General features: G+C 39.2%; 1 protein-coding gene and 1 long non-coding RNA gene across 5 annotated transcripts; one reads left to right on the plus strand and one right to left on the minus strand.

The window, feature by feature from the left end:
- Nucleotides 1-310: 310 nt before the first annotated feature.
- LOC139980247 (uncharacterized) lies at nt 311-24,171 on the minus strand. 4 transcript variants are annotated; one of them, XR_011797482.1, is made up of 12 exons: nt 23,774-23,873; nt 22,961-23,064; nt 21,759-21,859; nt 21,029-21,119; nt 20,335-20,423; nt 10,960-11,033; nt 10,019-10,105; nt 9,047-9,093; nt 6,964-7,047; nt 5,496-5,651; nt 2,885-4,233; nt 311-2,594 (listed from the first exon to the last, which is right to left on the minus strand). XR_011797482.1 is itself a non-coding variant. In XM_071991789.1 (11 exons), the coding sequence occupies exons 2-11, from the start codon at nt 23,045-23,047 to the stop codon at nt 3,424-3,426; spliced, it is 1,626 nt and encodes a 541-aa protein (XP_071847890.1). In that variant the 5' UTR covers nt 23,048-23,064; nt 23,898-24,171; the 3' UTR covers nt 311-3,423. The 4 variants fall into 4 exon arrangements, 3 of the variants coding, with proteins under 3 accessions (XP_071847890.1, XP_071847888.1, XP_071847889.1); XM_071991789.1 differs by lacking the exon at nt 23,774-23,873 and adding an exon at nt 23,898-24,171 and having other exon boundaries at nt 311-4,233; XM_071991787.1 differs by having other exon boundaries at nt 311-4,233.
- Nucleotides 11,374-15,429, plus strand: LOC139980265 (uncharacterized). Its single transcript, XR_011797491.1, has 3 exons — nt 11,374-13,378; nt 13,979-14,204; nt 14,742-15,429. It is a non-coding gene; the product is annotated as an uncharacterized lncRNA (long non-coding RNA).
- Nucleotides 24,172-24,339: the final 168 nt, after the last annotated feature.

Genomic DNA, 24,339 nt, shown 5'->3' on the forward strand with positions numbered 1-24,339 from the left:
ACAGGCTGATGAATACTATTTCCCAATCAAAAAAGGTCATACGAGAAACGAACCTGGGCACGGAAAAATCAAGTCGAACGACTGATCCACTATCAACCCCACTATCAATCCACTATCAACCCCTTGCATCGAGACTGTAACAGTGTGATCATCGACAGGTGTGTATCACGGTTCCCCTACATGGGGAACATAACAGTACGCTGTAATCCACTAGGGATCGACTTGTGACATCTTAATTGAAGGTAATTTACAGCCTTATAAGATATATTTGCCTGTGCTGCACGTTAAATAAATATACCAACATTTTGTGTATTTCAGACATTTGTGAAAACTGTCCCTTTAATTTGAGCACAAACAACAACAGTTTTCATGCAATAAACAAGTGCATTCATATCAAGGGCAATATTTCTAAGACTCTACTTGATAAATTAGACACATTATGTGTATACGTAGGCAAATATATCACCTTAAGAGAATATCACCCACAAACGTTTGGGTAACGCTTTCACTAAGACTATGCAAATTTACAGTATCCTTAAGTAAAAGAAATGATACAAGACGGTAATAAAGGATAATTCCAGATTCACACAAATGGGTGTCAAGTTATTAAACCCATAATTAAAATACATTTTATTCTTAATTAACATTATGCAATTAGAAGTGCGTTCAACTGTTATTCTACGTACGACGGCTAGTACGGTACTTTTACGTTCATGTCCTGTTATTTTACAGAACGGGGAATGAACGTTAACTGCGATGAATTATGCACATGATAAATAACGTTTCGCGTAGCACTTTTACACTGTGTAAACGGCGTGCCAAGTAGTCTTACGTGAACATTTTACCTTTTTTAACAATGCACACCTCTCTTTCGTAAAATATTTGATACTCCTTAACCCGTCCATAAAGGTTCAAAGTAAATCGGGGTGAATGGGAACCCCTCCCGCACCCTTTGAAATTCTGTGCACTGTCATTGTCTTGTTGAGTGTGGAATATGCTCCAGTGAACTCGAAATTCCGTATTCAGTGCGCAAGTCAATGGAGAAATTAATTGTGGAACGACCCAAAATTGTTTTTTTTAAACAAAGCATGTCACACTTTAGCCTTGGTAACCTATGAATGAACTTGGACAGTGACGATGCAGTACCAACAGATCAGGACAAGACTTGTCCTCACCAAATTTGGCTATATAGGCCCAATGCTCTATTGACTTGAATCAAGTTTTGTTCCTATCTACTCATAACAGTCCCTTACCAATGTAGTTCATTCCCATATTCAATAAAGTTTCGCTCCATCAAGTTAAATATGGAAAGTCTTATCCGCTCGCCTCCCTTTCCCTTCCCCATCTTATTCCCCTTCTCCCTCCCCCCTGCTACCCCTCTCAAAAATGTGTGGAATCATCAACAGTTTTGCATGCCATGAAAATGGGGTTTATTCAACTTTGAGCTACGAGGTACGGAAAAAGAGAAAGTAATAATTAGTTTAAAGTGATTGAAGACATCATTTATTAGACAACATGATGCAAGTTGAAAGGAAATGTCAAAACTCCTGTCAAAACACAAAATAATACTCTCATGAAATAGATTATGACTATGAAACAGGTTTGTAGACATCATCCCAGGCAGCAGCAAACAGATTGTAGATATTTCATTGAGCAATTGTGAGATTAATGACTGCTGTAAAAACAGCTCTCAGAGGTATTCAGTGAATGAGGTATTGTGTAAGCAAGGCTTTAGCCAACCAACAGCTAGACAGTGAGTGTTGGGACAGTAAACAAGGAATACTAACAACAAATTCACCTTTTGCAATATTCAGACAGTCAAGCATTCTGCTTTTCTCCCTTATCGACCCTTCACACCCCATCCACCCTTCCCACCCAAGCCACCCTTCACACCCTCCTTCCTCATAAGCAAGTTTCTAAATAAACATCATGTTTGCATCACACATATTGACACATTTATAGGAAGACAGAAGAAAACTGTGTTGTTTGTTATTGGTTGTGATGAAAGTAAGATACAAACTGAATAACAGTTAGTTTACACGTATATAGATGCATGGGAAATGGATTCATCAACTTGAAAAGCTGCCACCAATTTTCACACTCAGTGCAGTGAATCAAATCAAAACAAAAATCTTTGTCATCCATGTCCTAAACACAAATGCCAGCTACACACTCTAACTGTTTCTCCAATGCCAATGCCGCTGCAAAAGCCTTGGAGACTTCCTTTGCTTTAACTTACAGAGGTCAAAGTTCCACAAATCTTAGTATAACCCCAACCCCTCACCCTCCCCTTCAAAATATGCTAAATCATCCCTTGCACACTACTGAGGACAAAGCTGTTCCTGTCATTCTCGCACACCACTGAGGGCAAAGCTGTTCCTGTCCTCCTTGCACACTAGTGATCACGAACCTGTTCCTGTCCTCCTTGCACACTACTGAGGACAAAGCAGTTCCTGTCCTCCTTGCACTAGTACCGAGCTGTTCCTGTCCTTCTTGCACACTAGTGAGGACGAAGCTGTTCCTGTCCTCCTTGCACACTACTGAGGACAAAGCAGTTTCTGTCCTCCTTGCACACTACTGAGGGAAAGCTGTTCCTGTCCTCCTTGCACTAGTACAAAGCTGTTCCTGTCCTCCTTGCATACTAGTGAGGACAAAACTGCTCCTGTCCTCCTCGCACAATACTGAGGACAAAGCTGTTCCTGTCCTCATTGAACACTACTTAGGACAAAGCTGTTCCTGTCCTCCTAACAAACCAGTGAGGACAAAGCTGTGCCTGTCCTCCTCGCACACTACTGAGGACAAAGCTGTTCCTGTCCTCCTTGAACACTACTAAGGACAAAGCTGTTCTTGTCCTCCTAACAAACTAGTGAGGACAAAGCTGTGCCTGTCCTCCTTGCACACTACTGGGGGCAAAGCTGTTCCTGTCCTCCTTGCACTAGTACAAAGCTGTTCCTGTCCTCCTTGCATACTAGTGAGGACAAAACTGCTCCTGTCCTCCTCACACACTATGAGGACAAAGCTGTTCCGGTCCTCCTAACAAACTAGTGAGGATAAAGCTGTGCCTGTCCTCCTCGTACACTACTGAGGACAAAGCTGTTCCTGTCCTCCTTGAACACTACTAAGGACAAAGCTGTTCCTGTCCTTCTAACAAACTAGTGAGGACAAAGCTGTGCATGTCCTCCTTGCACACTACAGAGGACAAAGCTGTTACTTTCCTCCTTGCACATTACTGAGGACAAAGCTTTTCCTGTCCTCCTTGCACACTACTGAGGACAAAGCTGTTCCTGTCCTCCTTGCACACTACTGAGGACAAAGCTGTTACTTTCCTCCTTGCAAACTACTGAGAACAAGACTGTTCCTGTCCTCCTTGCACACTAGTGAGGAAATCACCATTGTTATATCTTGAGGATTGTTTCATCATCTTCATCTCCATCTTTTAACGTCGTCCACCTCTTCCCCTGGCTTTGACAGTTTGACGCATGCGGTCTCTGTCGAACCAGGTTCTTCGGTTACTCTAACAACTGTCACTCCAAAGTTCCAATCCGGTGATGATTGGTCCACGGAACTATTGCAAAGACTCTCATCTGAAGTGGTTACTTCCATCTGCATAAGTCCAGAATCAAAAGAACTGTCAACTTCCTTACGACCAGTTCCCTCGGAACGGTCACTTTCCCAGGGCACGATAACATTACAGTTGATCTCGTCTCTTGCAGAAGCGTTTTGCTCCAAGAATTTCGAAGCTCTTTGACTAATGACATCCCAAACATGATTTGTATCTGCTTCCAGCTCTGTTACCACTTTTATCACTTCTGTCTGCGTACTGCCAGAGGGTTGACAAATGTTTATATGATCTCTCATTTCAACTGCCATCCTTTCACTGTCTGGCGTTTTATCGGAAACGGTACCTTTAGTTTGGTGTTTACTATCCCTTGTACAGCAACTAGTTATTTCGCAACTATCTCTTGAGTTTGAATTTGGAATCGAACTCTTATCTTCCACTGAATCGCAGGAGTTATCCTTGGACGAAGAACTCTTTTCAAAACCAGAACTTTTCAAAGTCGTCTTTCCAGAATCATTCCCGAGTAAATTATCTAGTTCAGTGTTTGGTGTAGTATCGAGGACAGTTTCTTCAAGTACATTTGCGGAAGGTCCCAAATTCGCAGCAGGTCTTCGTCGTGTAGCTGCATCTGGAAACCCACTTAGACGAGATGCAAGAGATCTTTTCCTCTTTGGCTAAAAGAGGAAAACAAGGAAGAAAAAAAGTATTAAAATAATTCCTGTAATCAAAATCATATTAATATTTAAATATATTATACCTATCTTCATACTATCATATATTTCAAACCAACTTCTGAACCTAGAAAAACCCCATAAGGCATTGCATTTGTTTAACATCAGTTTCGTGGCAGGCAGGACACCAATTCCAGGTATGTTACACCCTCATTTAAATGCTGCCATTTGTCACTGAGCCAGTAAATCAAACACTATTGTTACACCTTTTTGCTAGTTTCTGCTTAGTTTTCACTTATGTGAGAAGTACATCATTTAGCATTAATGGTCTAGATAGGTTACCCACAGGCCCATGCAGCCACACTAACTTTCAATCCAGGCTACAACAGACTGGCCAACAATCTTGTACTAACTTCACCCAGGTGTATAAATGGGGACTTGCGAGGTGACTTGTAAATATAGTTGCGTGCGCCGGTTTGTGGCTGTACCCTATTGGAAGTCACCCATGGGACACGTGGCTGTGGTGCACGATGTTGCCCCAGGAGAGATTGTTTGAACTGTGCACACTTTGGTGTGAAGATGTGACAAGTTACCAATGACCAGGGTAAAGTACAAGCGCATAGAGCTTTTGGATTATGCGCTATATAAATAACGGGGTAATAGTAATAATAATATTTATATTAACAATATTTGGATTCCTATGGCCTTAGGCTTGAACGCCCAGCTACTAGCTAACTTTACACATTGCTCCATTTAGGTGTACAGTGCTATTATTTGTTCAGTCTAGCAATTTGCTACAAACCAATCTTTTCCTCTGGCCTTCGTAGAAACTTGATGAAGAACTTGTAACCTCTTTATCTATTTTGAAAATCTTTTTAAACAGATTAAATGACATGCTGGCAGTTTTACAGCAAACTTACTCCTGACTATAAATATACTTGTGTAAAAGTAAGGTGGCCTGACATTTCGATCCTAGCAGGATCTTCTTCAAAGGCTAAATGACAAGTAACAGTAACAGAAGGGACAAAAACATGCACAGAATACAGACAGGTTAATGAGCATGGTGAACACAAAGAGATAGATGTAAGGGGATTAGTAGACGAAGTGTGAAGAAAGAAAGAAACCAGCAGGGGAAGAGGAGAGGTAGGAGATAAACAGTGGAGGGACAAAGAGAGGATTAAGGGAAGGGGGAATACAAAGACAGAAAGGTGTGGAGGAAAATGGGTTGGAAGAGAGCTCTCTTCCACAAGCTGTGTTCAACTTACATTGGACGGTGGCTTGCAGTACCCAGGTTCATGCACAACTTTGTGCTTCACTAGGGACACCTTGTTAGCAAAGGTCTTCACACATCCTTCATGAGAGCAAGCAAATGGACGGGCACCCTGATGGTAATTATTCACATGTTGTTGAAGATATGCAACCTAAATGAACAAAGAAAATGTCAAATTAATTTACACTAATTAATTAAACTCCATACGAGCTCATTTTTTTGAATTCTTTTTTGAAAGTTTTCAAACAAACATTGCTTGATACTGTAGCACTTCTAGTTTAAGTCAAATGTCAGGTATTTTTCTTTCAAAACAAATCCATTATTTTGCCTGATCAGGTGTCAACAACTGAATTACATTCAGCATGGTGTCTGCACAGTAAAGTGAAGATTCCTGCTGTTGAATGTAAGCTATTAATGTAGAAACATCCCTCTTTGACAATGGATGAACCAAATAGATTATTACTACAACACTAAACAGTTTGAAAGAAACAAACCCTTGTATATGACCTCTGGCGGTCCACATAGGGACACTCAAACACCTCCCTCTGCACTCTTTGACAATGAATGAACCAATAGATTATTACTACAACACTAAACAGTTTTGAAAGAAACAAACCCTTGTGTATGACCTCTGGCAGTCCCCATAGGGACACTCAAACACCTCCCTCTGCACTCTTTGACAATGAATGAACCAAATAGATTATTACTACAACACTAAACAGTTTTGAAAGAAACAAACCCTTGTGTATGACCTCTGGCAGTCCCCATAGGGACACTCAAACACCTCCCTCTGCACTCTTTGACAATGGATGAACCAAATAGATTATTACTACAACACTAAACAGTTTGAAAGAAACAAACCCTTGTATATGACCTCTGGCAGTCCCCATAGGGACACTCAAACACCTCTCTCTGCACTATTGTAATGGATGAACCAAATAGATTATTACTACAACACTAAACATTTTGAAAGAAACAACCCCTTGTATATGACCTCTGGCGGTCCCCATAGGGACACTCAAACACCTCCCTCTGCACTCTTTGACAATGGATGAACCAAATAGATTATTACTACAACACTAAACAGTTTGAAAGGAACAACCCCTTGTATATGACCTCTGGCAGTCCCCATAGGGACACTCAAACACCTCCCTCTGCACTATTGTAATGGATGAACCAAATAGATTATTACTACAACACTAAACATTTTGAAAGAAACAACCCCATGTATATGACCTCTAGCAGTCCCTATAAGGACACTCAAACACCTCTCTGTGCACTATTGTAATGGATGAACCAATACATTATTACTACAACACTAAACAGTTTGAAAGAAACAAACCCTTGTATATGACCTCTAGCAGTCCCCATAGGGACACTCAAACACCTCTCTCTGCACTCTTTGACAATGGATGAACCAATAGATTATTACTACAACACTAAACAGTTTGAAAGAAACAAACCCTTGTATATGACCTCTGGCAGTCCCCATAAGGACACTCAAACACCTCCCTCTGCGTATTGTGAACTTTTGAATGACTCTTCAGCTGAGAAGTAAAAAGAGATTAAGAGAACATGGAAATTAAAATATGCTCAATTTTTAAAAACAATTTCGAACAAATTAAAAATTAAAAATTAAATTTTTTCTATAAACAAAGTTACGCATCCATGTCCTTATTGCCTTGGAAGGTTAAGAATGTTCAATTTCCTTGTATGACACAACGGAACAACTAAACAAACATTGGTTTTGTACTGTAGTCTAGTAAAGTAGAAATGCTTTCTATAAAATTGAATATTTATACAACTGTGGAAGAAACTAGTCTCTACCATATCAGGGCTCTACAAATCCTATGTGCCGAGTGCCTTAACCCCTTACTACTGTATGTGGGCTACCTATTAAACTTCGGGCCCAAAAGCCAATTGTGCTACCAAAGATTCAATTTACTAACTTCCTTCACCATGTGGAGAAGTCAATTTCACTAGTTAGTCCAAGACTGCTTTGTACAAGTGTACACAGCAAAATTAATTGAACATTCCCACTGACACATCACACATGTCTAGCACTTGCCAAATTTATTGGCAATGATCCTTGAAAGTTCTTACACAATCAACAACTTTGTAAACAGCGCATATTCAGACATTCAAACAAAATACCTGTCACTAACAACAAAACAATAACCTTGTGACAAACTGAGGAAACTTGTGGAAAACTGTTTGATAAAGACACTGCAGCCTACTACTAACATGCACAGTGCTTCTCAGCTCCAGTGAGAATAAAAATTCCAACATGTGGGAAAACCCCTAGTAAATCACTCCAAAATATTGCATATTATTTCAAGAACTGCAAGGAACATCTTGGATGTAGCTTTGATTCCTTAAAACCATCAATGAATGATCAAACGATTGTACTGTGAGATTCAAGTTTGTGTATTGTAATTTGTTGCGGCTGTGGTTACGAAATATTTCAAACACAAAGCACTTGCTATTTTGACTAAGCTTATATGTCAGTATAGAAGGCATATGGTAGGATAGAACATTTTATGTCACTAGTATTAGTTAAATTCTTAGTAAGGATACCCAATATCTTTTCTACATGAAATCAGTTTTGTTTATCACATGATGTCTTTTTTTTACCATTTCTGCCAAGTATTTTGCAAAATAAAACAAAACTTTTAGCCAACTGACAATGTCAGGCACACTTACTTTTACACATGTATTTTCTAACTCTGTTTCATTAAAGTTTTCCATGACTTTCAACCTAAGTGTTAACTTCTTAAAGTGTTGAATGCAGTTAGTCAAAGAAAGCAACAAATCATACAACAGAAAATAAGGGAAGGAATAGGCTAGTAATTTTCCAAATACTTTACATGCAGAAAGTTTCATTCATATCAATTTGGTGCGGAATTTGATCGTTCACTTCCTGATGTGAAAAGCAAACTGTGATATTGCATTGTGTTTCTATGGGTACAAAGATGCAACAAGGTTTACAAATTTGTCATGGGCTCTCTCAGAAAGTAATTGGACCAGGGACGTAGCCAGAAGAGGAGGAAGGGGGAGCTATGGGAGCGATCACTCCCCCCTTTGAGTACACCGAAAAATAAATTTAAAAGCAGGAAATATCAATAAAGCCCTCTTTTCAGACTGAAGGAAGCTAAGGGATCCTTCTCAATCTTTCCCCTGAAAGTTTGTCTGCTATGTAATACATTACTCTTACTATTGTTTATTTCCTGCAACGTGTGAGGCATTTTGGGCAAAAATTTTCTTTATAAATCATAACACTCTGTTAAGTGTAATAATGCACCCTTTTAAAGTTATGCTCCCCCCCCCCCCTTCAAATTTCTGGCTAAGTCCCAGTATCAGGCTACCACAAACTCAGGACACAAAACCCAATGGACTCCGACTTTATAAAAAAAAAAATGGCAAGCACTGCATATGACATCACATACTATTGTGCAAGCTGCAATCTTCTCTCAAAACCAATTTTTTACCTCAAAAAATGATACAGTCAACCTTGAATGTTAAGCCATCTTCAGAGAATATTCTTACCTTAGAGTTTGTTTTGAAAACTTTCCCACATTTTTCACAAGGGAAATCTGAAAATAGAAAGAAAAGAAGTATATAAAACTGAAATATATAAAACTGAATACCAATAGTACTAAGAAGCATGGCTCATGGAAACCCCCGAGTCGAGAAGCATTTACACACTGATGGGGCCACTCCAGCGTTGCCATAGAGGGCGCTGGCCTACGGTTTTTAATCTGCATAGTCCGTACTGCATGGTTACATATCTGTGAATCATAGCGAGTCATGATCTTTTGAAGATTGCTCTTAAGCATGTGAACATGCTGGAGCACCTTGCATACAGTAGCACTGGGTGCTTGACTAAGTTCAAGGTTGTGCTGTTTGATCAAGCAAGAAACACAAGTTAATAATGTGCTTTAATAAACCAATTAGTTTGGATTGAAGCTTACCCTATCCCTACACCCTCCCCTCCTCTACCACCCAAGATATGGCTGCAGAGCTGCAAAAAGTATTACATGAAAAGAGAATTTCACCAGACAAGTTATTCAAACCGCATTGCCAGAGGATTTTATTCTCTATTTGTAGCAAAATTTCATCAACTTCCACGCAAACAGCTGCCGCAAAGGAAAAAGGCTTTATATATGTTTTTATGTTTGCACACTTAGTCAAAAGTTCTGCCAACCAACTAACTATTCCTAAAAATGGACATTGTGCTTCATCAAACTAAGACAATTTGCTAGGGTTTTCCTACTCAAAAATAATAGTGATTTGATAATAATTTTATGAAAGCCCAAAGTGGAAAAATTACAAAATGTTTGACTTAGACTTAGTACAAAACCTGATACAAATCTTGACAACCCAATACAATAAGTTTATTACATATCAAGTTCATAAAGGGAGTTAGTATAGGATAGCATCAAGAACTTTTTTCAAAAAGAATTTAATTAAAATGCTTGGTTAAGACAATTTATACCACTGTTTAATGAAAGTACTTACTTCTGTTATGGATTTCTGCTTTGTGCTTTCTCATCTGGCTCCACTTAAACACTAAGGTTTCACATCCAGGTACTTCACAGGTATACCCTGCAGGACGATTTCAATTTGTGTAATAAAAATAATGATAACTTAATATTTAATGGCCTGGCAAGCATGTGCATGTGTGAAAGCTGAAGATCTTATACAGTTTTCACACACTGCACATTGGGTGCTTCATCTATGGAGATTTGTATACAGTATACAGAGATGTGCCCAGGATTTCCTGAGTGCTGGGTATACTGATCGCCGTCCTTGGGGAGAGGTTTAAGGGGAGGGGGGGCCCCCTTTGAAGGTGCTCAGATGCCAAATGCTGGCACTTGTGTAGCTTTTTAAGCACATACACTAGTACTAGTTTTGCTAACAATTTACATTTTAAAAATTTGTTTAGTGAAATATATTACGTACCTGGTAAAAGTTATTAGTTTGTTTCAAAGAGATTTTACAAGGGACCGATTGAGAGCCGTAAGTAATGTTTCTAGCATGCGTAACTGATGCATTATTAGTCTGTTTAACTTTGGCATAGGCAAGGCCCAATTTAAGTTGAATATATTGTTAGGAATGTCCGGATTTTAGATGAAAATAGTCATGGGCGGGATTCACGATTTTTAAGACAGTTCTGAGCGGATATCTTTTAGTGCTGGGCGGGGGCCGCCCAGTATGGGCACATCCCTGCACAAACATTGTTGACATTTGTACCAAAGACATAACTACAATTGATTTTTATAGTTAAAGGATGCTTGTAAGATAATACAGATAAGTCTCCTGTTGTTCTCTCTCTCTTATCCAACCAGATTGTAGCTAAAGCTTTGGCATTTTCCTTTCTACAAACAAGGCCAAACTTGGAAAGGATGGAGAACATGGAGAATTCTCATTCAACATTGTTCAAATATGAGCAAACAAACCTTCATGCGTTTTCTTGTGAGCTTTCAGTTTACTTGGTACGGGAAATGCTCTACCACATCCTTCATAATCACACCTGCAAGAAAAAGATAATATGTAACAAAACATGTCCAAAGACACAACTGTCATATTTAAGGAATGGACACATTGCTGCCACTATGCAAAGAAACATGGCAAGTGTTGTGCCATCATAGAACCTTAGTAGTTTTGATTATTTCTGACAGACCAAAACTTAATGAAACCCTGCCAAAGTGGTTGCAAATTCTATGTAAGTTATCAATTATATTCCTGTAGAGAGTTTGTATAGTTAACAAAAGACATGTTAGCTCGACACCCAGTGGTCACCCATTCAGTCAGAGGGGGCGGATGCCCACCCCCCCCCCCCCCCCCCCCCGACAGACTAAAATGGACTGCTGGTGCCCTTTTCAGCTTTTTACCACTTATTCGCGTTTTTACAACTTATTCGCGTTTATTGACTTTTTTATTGCACTCTCAAATACCTATTGGCATTTGTCACATTTTGTTGGTGTAATTTTCTGACAAATGGGGATGACACCTATTTATTCTTCGTTTATCTGCAAATTAGCAAGGCCAGGAAAGGGTCATTTTAGGCGATCTAGGGAGTACCTTTACTTAAAAAATTGTTGTACGCTCCGCGCCAACCTGTGGTGGCGCTCCGCTTAGATAGTGTCCAAAGTGCCCCTACAGACCATTCTCGCCCCCCGTGACCAATACCACTAGCTCCGCCACTGTCGACACCAACAAGACTTTAGGGTGATACAGAGTGATACAGAAGACATACTGCACTGCAGTCGATGTGCTCACAGCAACCTTTTTGAGGTCATTGATTTTTTAAATGCAATCTGATTCTTAAAACTACTCACAATGTGCATCTATGTGAAAAAACAACAAGGAAAGTCTTGGTAAGGACATGATCCCAATGAGTTACCTCAGGGACACAATTAAATAAGCCCTGCATTTCTCTCAACTGAATTATCCAACCCTTAATGGGTGGCAATCCCTACATGGCCCTTTTTCTAACTGCTGAGACTGCAAGTCAAAAACAACAGAATCTTGGATGTCCTGAAAACAGGGATCACTCCCCAGTTTTATTTGATATAACCCAGAAAAGGGCCAGGTAGAGATTTCAAGATAAAACAGTTTTGATGTCCTTATGCCTAAGTGAACAATGGAAAATGGTAAAGAGGCACAGAAACTTTTGGCTAGAATTATTCGAACCCAGTGACCTCCTGGGTCAAGCCCTGTATTCTACCAACTGAGCTATCCAGTCCTTATTGGGTGCCAATCTTTATGTGTATAGCTACTTTTTGGCTGGGGTTGGCCACAGTACAAGTAAGTACCTTGTATTGACAACCCAAACTCAAATACAGCTGGAAAGTGTGGAGGTGAGTATAAAATATTTGATATACCAACAAACAGAGCATTCTTCTATTAAAGTTCTTCTATAATCTCTAGGTACTTGGAGGATAATGCAATTTCATGAAAGGTCTAATGTGATCTACAACCGTATTTGTAAACAAATGAGATTTTCAAATAGAGCAGAGTCAATTATTGAGGTTAAGGAAAACCTAAACACCTCAATCAAGAAAACTACTGCAAGCACTACCACACTCAGTTACTGTTAAAGGTCAAGTGACACATAGACTTGACTTTACATAATATTAAACTTAACAATTCTTACATTAAGAAAAACCCAACACCGCGATTTTTTCCCGTCTCCAAAGGGGTAGAAATCGGTAAAAAGTACTATTACGTAATAGATTCAGTGACGTCACGGGGGGGGGGGGGGGGGGAGCGCAGAAGAGTGCAAACTGTATATGTTCTGCGCAGTGCATTGGGTATGTAGAAATATCAAACATCTCGAAAATATTACCTTTTTCAGCAGTCTGTTACAAGAAAGTTAAGATTTGGATTAAGATGAAAAATCACAAATTGATACATAAGACATCGAACAAAACATCTTAATGACATCTTTTTGCATAAATTCCTTGCATTTTCTTCCTATCAAGCAACATAAACTCTGCAAAAATCGGCTAGATTGACTCGTTCAGGGAAAGTCGAAAACAAATGACGTCATTTGTTTACCAAGTCGAAAGTGCATGATATCGTCGCATGGAACTGCTTATTGCTACCACATACAGTTTCTATACACGCACTGTTGTACGCATATATACACAGCACAGCATACACAGCATAGCTTATACATATCGCGAAGTGGCTGCCGGTGGCATTGACACACAGTATTGAGATAGCAATTGATAGCGAAGAAGGCAGGGAAATGGAGGACATGGTCGACGATCGTGGGGAAGTTTTTCCCTACATGTTCGAACCGGAGACCAGCGAAGAGGAAGCGGGATCGGACAGCGATGTCGAAATTGATCGTCTTGACGGAACACAATGGTAACGTTACGCCTAGTGTACTATACTGTATATAGGATAGTTGTGTTACTAGTTAGGCCTAGAACCGATAAATGTTCCTAACTTTGCTCATACTCTTAGCTAGCCAATTTGTTATGGGGCAGCAAAATTAACATGAGAGTGGGGTCGAGTTAAGTTAAGGAAGTTACTACTTTCCTTAAAAGTTGTGGCAGCACATGCCCCAGGAACATTTCACACTAACATATTTCATTTGGTTAGTAGATTGAATCAGCCAACTGGAAGAGTGCACAACAAATTCGGGGGTGGTCTATTATTATATTCCTAGCATTTGTAGTGGCAAATTAGTGAAGTTACCACAAATCAGGGAAAGGGTGGGGGTGGGAGAAGGTGGCACCTGACACCAGCTTTTCGTCATTTCCGCTTAAGCTAATTTCATAACCAGATTTTCTCAATTGTCTAGGGAATGGATTCCGAAGTGGGAAAAAAAGAGTTGGAAACGAGGCATCATCGGCCTGTTTTTTTTCCTATTTTGACATGTTAGTATGCCCCAATAATTGAGGCCGGTATGAAGTCATTGAAAATTTGCTCTTTAGCATTTGAACTGGTTTGCATTGTTTACAGGTGTCATTGTGGCCAGTGTGCAGCTGTGATGCCTACACCAAGGGAGTGTAGATGCTGCAGGGAAATAGAAAAAGTAAGGAATGTGATGGATGAAGGTGCTGCATGCATCACCTTACACCCAGGTTTGAAGCTGTGTGCCTGAACCCATGAGTGCAACAGACAGCCTACTACTGTACATGTACCGTCAACAGTACGGATGCCGTGCACAGGAAAATAGCATCCATGAGTAAGTAGAGAATACATTATATTTGTTGTATACCTTTATTCATTGCTCTGACCTGCTGTTGAATGATGTAACAATACAGAGGGTGTGCTTGTATTCATAGTTTAGTTTTGTTGTGAAGGGAATTACATTAAGATATAGATTAGATCAAGAAAATGTGTGCACCATGTTCAAAACCTGCTTCTGATTAGGACATTTTGTGCAAAAACAAAAACTGGTGCAATGTCCTTGAGGTTAACCCTTATCATGCTGACTGACATAGTAGTCATTTACACTGAGCCACGGAACCAAATGCCACACAAAAACTGTCCACCATGCTTGGGCATGATCCATTTACAAATTTTAGTCACCGAGATTCAATGATCAGTTTGTGTAAATTGCATAGCTAGGCCTAAAACTTTAGGGGAGGCAGATTTAGGGGCCAATATAAATTCTGGAAATCATGTGGAGATTTATTTTAAAATTGACGTCCCCAGATGGCTACCAAGCTTTTGTGTGTCTTCATCTTTCATAGCTGGTTTTCATATGATTATTTTACAGGAAATACAGACACACAGCATACAGACAACTTGTACGGATGTGCTGGCAGTTTTTAGGGAAGGAGGTTTGTGTTGTTCTCCCATCCTGTTCAGTAAGGAGGATTCGAGCAGCTTTTCCATCTGAACAGTATGAATGGTTTAAATTACCAAGACTGTGAGAATGTGGACTTTGTATGCCAAGTCAAACTATCATTTCTGCAAAGTTTAATGAAACAGGGTTCGGTCCTGTCTGTTTTGTGGCTGAATGGTGAACATTTTGGAATTCCAGGATACATTTTTCTGGTTCATGGTATTAACTACAATCTTGGATGAAATTTTACTTTTTCAAGTTTGGGAAGTACATAACAGTAATAAATAATAAAAACTCAAGTTAATTTTTTGTATGTATTCTCTCTTGTAACAAAAAAGCTGTAACTTCTAGTAGCCTGCCAACAAAATCTGGATGATTGAAATCTCAAATATACTAGGTTAAAATAGAAGAACAGTTTGAATAAAGTAGCCTAAACCACTATGTCAATGGGATCTGGAGAGCTTAGGCTTTCATTTTAATAAAAGTGTAATGAAAATCAATCTGAAATTGTTCATTAATCCATGGAATATCAAGGTTACTTGATCATAAATGAGACAAAAAAAATCACATTTTATCCCATGCAGGGAACAAACAGCAAATTTCTGTCAATTCATTTTGAACTTTTGTTTAAATATAATGTTATCATTTAGTTAGTTACAATGGAAACCAGATGTAAGTAAAACTTTAATGTAAGACTTTAGCAACTTCCCTAAAGGCTGGTAGCAACCTGTTAATTAACACTGCTCTGCAGCTGTGCCAAAACATCATGTGAACAGACAATTCACAGAGTCGATTGCTCCCCACTACAATGAAACAAAATTAGAAATTGGGAGGCCATCAACCACTTCAGCAAAGCTTTTGAAATCTGCTTCGGTGTTGTTTTATGGCATCCTCATTGTTGGGATGAACATAGGAGCTTGCAAGTGGTGGTGGCTCTTTTCTGACAGGAACAGGACACTCCTCTCCCAGAGTTCCACTTCTGCAGAAGTTGTGCAAGCAGTCAAAAAGTTCCCATATGTAATCTGTAGAATAGTAAAGATATGAAGAATAATATAATAATAGTTCACAAAAACATACCATTTAGATAGAGGCATTCCAATCACTCCATTTCGGTCAATAGTCATGGCACAATGCACAGTTGTCAGTCAAGTCTTTGGATGCCCAACTAAGGCGACAGCTGATACACCTCGATCGGTGTGGATACATGGGTCAGGTTTTACCTGACAACTTGTGCCTGAACAATTCCAATATATTTTTTACTGATTACAACAAAAACCCTACACCTGTTTGTGCACCTAATATTATGGATTATGTAATCTTCAGCAGGATGTGTGGTCATTGTCTCAGTAGCTTAACCACTGTTTATGTAGTAAAGTAAACATGGGGACAGAGTAACATCCTGTCCCATCCACTTGTAATCCATGGTAAAAGAGTGTATAGGATGCAACTTTCACCATTTGTATTCAGTAGCAGATATCCAGCCAAGTGAAGATATAATATACTCTGTTAAATCCAACTACTTGTTTGTGCCTTTATTTCTTGTTCACATACAGCTGTGACAACTCTACCAGATACTGCATGTATATGCTAATTGAAGAAAAGACTGATGGCCTCACCACACATTCCAGACTGCCCCACAGTGTTGGTGTCAAAATTAATAATGATCCTCTTTCCAGAAAGTGATAGCACCAATTGATTTGCCAGACTAATCTACTATCAATCTTGAAAATTACCTTGAAGCATCATCTTTGTCATGTTCAGATTCATCAGATGAGTGAACTGATGGAGTGTAGTCCGGACTACCTGGCGGTTTTTCGGTGTATCCCGATGAGGATGCCACAGCAGCAGACGGACCATCATCGCCACTGTGAGATGGCCCTGGTTGCATTGATGGTGTTCTTGTCTCTGTTGGTCCAGTCAGCAACTTCAATGGTGGTAGGGGGACCAGTGAACACTGGACTTCTACATTCACTGAAAATTAGAATAAACGCTTATTATACCACACACATACAGTAGGCTGCTCTTGGACAGGGGTCAGCTGCCTAGATGGTTCACTTATCTTTTCTCAAGGAGAGCATATCCTCCTACTTTATGTGGCTGCAAAAATATGGGCCACTCACACCATGAGCATTGCAAATGACGAACAGCTTGGTTTCATATAGTATAACTACAATCTCCCTTCTCTCATGAACTATAGATGTAGCCTATATATTTTCCTGTGAAGCCATCAGGTATAGCCTCCTCAACCACTCTCGTCAGGCAGGCGGATATGATGGATAAAATACAATGTATGTTATCCCCTAGTCAGCCTGCCCTGATGTGCAGTTTTAGTTGCTGTTTTGCTTTCAACAAGTACTGTACTGTTTCTAAAATTTTGGCCCCTGTACTTACTTCTGCTATAGAATACTCTATAGATGTATGAAAGTTTTCCATTCTTCCTTGTATTACCCTAGCTTACACTTCTCCACATTTCCACCCCACCCCCCCCATCCATCACTCTATTCATAGGCGTACGGGACCATTTCAGTTTGGGGGGGCAGAACTTTTTGTGCCCGAAAGTTCCCGTGACACTATCTAAGCGGAGCGCCACCATCGGTTGGCGCATAGCGTACAAGAAAATTTTTGGCACACAATGCCTCTCAGATTGCCGGAAACGGCACTTCTAAGGCCTTGCAAGTTGCATCTAAACATTCTTTATTTTATAATCTCACGTTTTAGAAATTTACACTTCCCCAAAAATTTGGTAAATTAGAAGAAGAAAAAATGGTAAAATCACTTTGAAGGGGAAAAATGGGACAGTATATTTTTTAAGCTCCTATTTAGTTACCTTATTTATTATTTTAACACAGTACTCAGCTACCTCCAGAAAAACATACATTGTTCAACGACAGGTAGGCGGGATAATGTCGCTGTGTCGGGTGAGACTGCAATTTGTCTCACAAAAAAGTATAAAATATAACAAAGAATACGATAAACCTGTACTTCTAGGCTTGTATGCACTCCCCCCCCCCCACCATCCATGAAAAAGAAAATGTTTCTTATATACACTCATGTTGGGGATGTCCAGGTCAAGGGCGGCAGAAGCACTTTTAATCTGGGGGGGGGGGGCACCGACATCAAAGGGCACTTTGCAGAAATTCGATTAGACTGATGCAGCCTTATATTTAGAACCCTTTATAACTCTTATTGTATTATCTTATTTGTGTATACACATCACTCCATCAATGCCCCCCCCCCCCAAAGGAAAATATGCATACTAGCACTGCAATATCCAATGCGCAAATTGGGAAACAAGGAACAAGTTTTCTTTTGAGACAAAATGTGGTGAAATCATGCTAGTTGCTAATGTAGGAATCTTCCGAATTAGAGTTTTTTCTTGTTAATATCTTAACAAATTTTTTCCATTCGAAATAGCTTTGAGTTTGACCCACAGAAATTCATTAAAAGTCACAGGCTTAGCCAAGATTTGCAAAGTTGTATGCATGACTATCTGAGCGGAGCGCCACCATCGGTTGGCGCGGAGCGTACTAGAAAATTGTTGGTTTTACAAACCCCTCAGATGGCCGGAAACGGCCCTTCCCGAGTGTTCATTCTGGTTCCCTGGCCTCTTGCTAACTTGAGGCACCTCAATTTTTATGTAGAAAAAAGGCACAGTTTTAACCTGCTCCAGTGCTCCCTGTGCCCTCCCCCCCGGTTCCGCCGCCCTTGGTCCAGGTATACAATTGACTAGTTAGAAAAAAATGATCGTGCAAAAAACGTGGTAGCCCAGATGTACTGCGCCAACGGTGGTGTTACACGGAAATATTCGGGCATCATGATGCTAAATAAAGAAAATCATGGAATTGTCGCGCAAAAATTTGAAAAAGATTCGGGCAAGCTACTGCATATTTATATATATATATATATTTATATATATATATATAAATATATCCAGAGGACAAGAAATTCGGGCAAAAGTCCTGAAAAATTCGGGCAGCCTAAGAGGAGAAAAAAAAATATATATTTTTTTTTTCTCCTTTTCGGCTGCCCGAATTTTTCAAGCCTTTTGCCCGAATTTCTTGTCCTCTGGAAATTTGGGGGGGCAGTCTGCCCCCCTGCCCCCCGCCTCGTACGCCTATGACTCTATTTATGCCTATTTATGGGGACCTTTTGGGCGTAATACTGCTGCCTCCTTTTTGTCTGGTAGCTTGCCCCCCATATACATGCCTTGATGTTTTGCTAGTGGAGATTCCTTGTATCCCGTTCAAAACTGACTACTTAAATCTTTAATGCCTGTCACCACCCTCCCCTCACCCATTTCCCAACTGTTTTTCGGTAATTACAAGCACATGTATAAGATGATGCTACCTTTAGATGGAGATGTATTCTGCAGAATCCTGCCTTTGTATTTTTACTGCAGTTGGTTGGGGAACAGCTTGTAGTGAAAATTGGGAAAGAAAATAACAAGGAAGTTATGAAAGTTCATTTAAGAAAGCAGTTTGATTTTTTTGAAAGCATGTGCACCTGTCACAAGCGTTTCCTCTTGTAACAAAAATTGCAGCCCTACCACCAAAAATGGCAAAATATAAGGATGTCATTTACTGTGCAACATATGTGCTATGACTCTGAGTATGAAGATAGAAGGGAGCACATTATTGGGCAAAATGACATGTAAACATCTGATGCTTGTCATTCTGGATTCTTCATGATGTACCACTGATCAAATGCTTCAGTAAGCCCTAGCCTACGCCTAACTTTATCGTCGCCATACCTTATTTAGGGCCTAACTAACTGAACGAAATTATAAGAATTAGCCTACTGTAAGTTAGTAATAATACTAAGTTAGTCCTTGTAGTAGGCCTAGGCCAGAAAATACGCTTACTCTTTTCCGATCCAGCTTCGCAACTACTGGTCTACTTGTTTCTATATCTCCTCGAGATTTGAAGATACTTTCTCCAAATAGAGAAGGAACGGCATTGTCTTGTAGACGACGAGCTGTTGGTGTTCCAAATCCAAGTTGCGCGGAAAGGCGATAGGAAACGAAACTTTAACTAGTGAAGTGCGCACTGCACACATAAGATTCGCTCGAAGGTCCAAGCCAATCTTTCTTAGGCAGCTAGGCTGGCTGAGTGCACTGGTACTAAGGTATCGCTGTATACAGTGTTTGACGAACAGGAAACTTTCTTGTACTGTTGTGCACCCATTCTCATATGATATTTTGTTTACTGTCCGTGACATATTGTTTACGGCTTTGATCTCTGTTAGCATATTAGGCCTACTTAGTTTTGGTAACATTGGCGGTTCCCCCGTGACGTCATTATCTTACGGAATTAGCTTGGTTATTAACTTACTTAAAACAGCAAAGAAACAATAGTGGAGCTCCAAATTTGGAGTATAGGGTTTTGATATGGAGCTTCTCAATTTGTGCAAGTTTGAAGGGAATCTATTACGTGTCACTTGACCTTTAAGAAGTAAAGACACAAAGCATGATCTGTAGCTGTGATATAGAAAGCAAGTTACAGGTGATCAGCATCTGGATACTTACATGTGAGGCAGAGTACCAGAGTGTTGGCAGGTATGGTACTTCAACTGATGATGCTTCTTAAATGCTTTCCCACAATCTGGCCAAGTACACTGTTAAATAACACAAACAGGGTTGAACAGGGTTACAGATACGTAGCAACTACTGTAACTGGTTGCTAATGGGTAACCCGAGTAAGTATCCTGTTCTGTCCACGTGAAATTTATGATGACGGTAGCCGGATCTTCAAATCGACACAAAGTTTGGATAATCTCGATCACGCTGTGCAGATGTACTGTTAGAAACTTTCTATGTCACCTTGTTACAACTTTTAATACAAAAAGGAGAGCAAAATGATACCTGCCTTGGAATTGTTGGCAGCTGCTATACCTCATCATGTATTACCTGCATGCGATAAACCATATACTGTGCAGTGCTTGTGTAGTCACATCTGACTGTGATAGGCTGTTACTACTTACGTTATGGTATTCTTAGATACAAGCACATTGAAAACATTTCACAATCAAGTCAATTTCTTATTATTATTGGCATCTATTTTTTTTATTGTAATTATTTTCATAACAAATATAAGAATACTGTAAATGAAAATTTCATGGTTGCTTGTGTCATTATTTGACTTTAATCTTTAGACGAACTTTGATATCCATCGAAACTTGGAGGAAATCTACACATTTTGACCAAATGCAGAGATATGTACCTTAAACTGCCTCTCCTGGTGAACCCTTTTCACATGTCGTTTCAAGCTTTCATTGGCAGCAAACTGCATCGTACAACCTTCTTCCTGACATCTGAAAATAAAAAGTGTTAAAAAATTTAGTTTAAGTGGCTGTTTACAGTAACACATAGCTTTACTAAATCTCTATTACAAATTACGTTTGATAAAGGATATTTGGACCAAACTGTCACTTTTGGCTTCTGAGATAGAGACACATGTGTGATGGAAATCTAACCATCCCCTAACCCCCCACCACCACCACCACCCACCACCACCAAACCAACAGATAAGACACATGTTAAAGCATGATATTTAACACTTGAAGCAACCACTTCCTTGGTGGAATTATCAATCACAAGCATCTTTATCATTTATGGTCAAGATTAATGCTCAAGGCTGGTTCGCTGCCCCATTAATTTTTGACCACCTGACTCTACTTGAGAATAAAGGCAAAAACCACAGACCTTCTTGGATATTTTTTAATTGTTAGACTTAAATGTCAACTTTAAACTTTTAAGTTTGATATTATTCTCAAACATTTTTCCAATATTTTAAACTTCATTCATAATTTTATTTGTTAGACTTAGTAACAAATTTTTTACTTTCAATTCTAAATGACTCATGTCAGTAATTTAGGAACTTTGTGGAATAAACCTCTTTCTAAAAACCTGAGTGACAAGCCACCTCAAACCAGAAAATTTCTTGAACTTACTCAAAGTCCTTAGAGGCTGAATGGCTCTTCATATGTCTTTGAAGATGACTTTTTCTACTAAAGCTCTTGTAACAATCTTCAACTGTACAGGCAAATGGTTTCTTTAATAAAGAAATAATAACACAAAGAGAAAAAGCTTTAGTAGGATCCTCAGACATATTAGGCAAAATTACTCAAAACAGTCTGTATTTTTGTAGTCTTTCTTAGTACATTACCAACAAATCAGTTCAACATATTACTGAAAACCTCTCAAAGTACTCAGGTCCTTTCTCATCCTCGTGTAGGTATTTCCATACTCATGCTCGGAACTTGGTACTCATACTCATAGCAAGCAAATTTCAAGAACTTGTTTTATTGTAGTTTTGTACTCGCTCTCGTTCTCATGCTGTTGCATTCACACCACGATACATCTAATATAAAGGTGCACAACATTTTCTTTTACATCTATCAGGACATGTGTCCCAACTTGCAACTTGCAACAGACATGTCCTGCTCGAAATTATACTTTTGGCCAGTTAGTATCACTTCTGAGATTAAATGATAGGAATATAATAAACTTTAAAAACCATGTAGAACTTTGTAAAAAGAATTTTTGCAATGTTACTTAAGGTGTTGCCTCATGAATAATTGCACAGCACATTTAATTAAATGATCTTACCATTTAGGGTTCTATAATAGCAGGCATTAGGAAACTGTTGAATCATATGCTCGACAACCATGTTGTCATTTCTGCTAGCAATGTAGAAATAACCGGTTGGTTGATGCCTGTTGTATTATGTTATGTATCACTCTTAATTGTTACAGTTGCTTTTAGCATTACTGCCCTCTATTTATAAGAACTAAATTTCTGTAACAATCAAAAGCGATATATTTGTCATAATACAACATTGCCAACTTCCAACAGCACCAATGTGTTATTGAAACATTCAATTTCAATTTCTAAAAGCTTATAGGTGGTGTATTATCTTTTGATATCTGTCTTACAACCAAGATTTCATCACATTCCACAGGTCTAGTACAAAAGCAGTGTTAAAATAGAAAAAAGGAAAGACATTTGCGTATAAATCGAACAAGCACAACAAAGAAACAATGTTTGATATGAAAAAATTCTTAATCTATAGCAAAAGAAACCTAAAAACATCTCATGTTCCGTTAACATCTTACTACAGTTTTAGCTTTTGTTAGCTTTGAATTATACTCACCTCTCCAGTGTGTTTGACCATATGTTCCACCAAACGCCATCTTTTCTTGAATGTAGCAACGCATTCTTCATGCGAACACGAAAACATCTTCTTTATGGAGTCTTCTACCGTTAAGGAAAAAGTGGGGGAAAATTCAGAGACATGCATAATGTTTGAAGGTTGTGTAGCTATGCTTATGTAATTGGTCAAAATTGTAGACATGAAAATGGTTGCTAAACATCAGAGCTCAACTAGCTGCAGCTAGTGGGGAGTAACTATAGAATCCCACCACTATCGGAACACATCTATTGAAAATGAGGCTCAGTGACGCCACTAGCCTTTGGTTTTATTTTATTATTTTATTTTGAAAACGACAGGCAGCATGTATGGAGATTATGTTGACTGTATGTAGGCCTACAGATATACTACAAAAATATATCAAATTCTACTGAGCCTCCATCCTGATGTGACGAATTCACAGGTTGTGATAGAACATAGTTTATCTTATGTCTGCCACACAGCCACTGTACCTTCAAAGGGAAAGTGAGGTTTCAGATAGGTTGGTTCTACTTTGTATCACATTGTGGGTTCCATTATGGAGCACATAATACTTTGTACTTGAAAATTATACTCATTGTTGAATGATTATCTCCAATATCCTATGTAGGCCCTAACGCTCATCTATGGTAGCTTTTGCAAGTGTAATACCACCCTGTAATTTGTGAATCTAGCTTTATTGGGCTAGGCTAGCCTAGGCCCTACATTTTAATGTTTTCAAAAAATAAATAAAATATGATGTGCACGTTGTCCTGCTTTTTAGTCACGGCAACTTACTAGATGACCGCAACTCAGTCGCATCGCTTCTACTTGTCGTGTATGATTCGCGTCCCTCTCTTGTAATCTTAAAATTAAGGAACATTCATACGGTAGGTGGATAGAACTATCGAAATTCACTTACGCGTAATGTTCAATAAACGTTAGGATAATAGGTTGATATGATACGTTAGCTTCGGCCTAGCCTGTACTTGGCAGTTGCACGAAATACATGTAGTTGCTATTTTCTGCGTAGGTTTTTCTGTTGTATGACCACTTTCTAACTTTATTTTAGTGCCCACCGATCTTTGCGACTCTTTATTTTTGGCTAGTTTTCATCCTTTCCGAACGATCTGGGATTAGGATAAGTATCAATGTATCTCGATGGTTCAATGTGTAACTGTCAATCCAGTAGCTAGGCTTAGTATACCGGTGTGAAGTTAGATACTTATTCCCCCGTTCCTCGTTCGACATTCGCGAATGAGTAACTGCTACCGATTCAGTTACGTATTCGACAATGGTATCGACGTAACACCTCTGGCATGACGAAAGCTTTCTTACAAGATGTTCAACATTTGGTCGTGGAA

Source organism: Apostichopus japonicus, chromosome 14 (assembly GCF_037975245.1).
Source record: "Apostichopus japonicus isolate 1M-3 chromosome 14, ASM3797524v1, whole genome shotgun sequence".
In the NCBI taxonomy this organism is placed as follows: Eukaryota; Metazoa; Echinodermata; class Holothuroidea; order Aspidochirotida; family Stichopodidae; genus Apostichopus; species Apostichopus japonicus.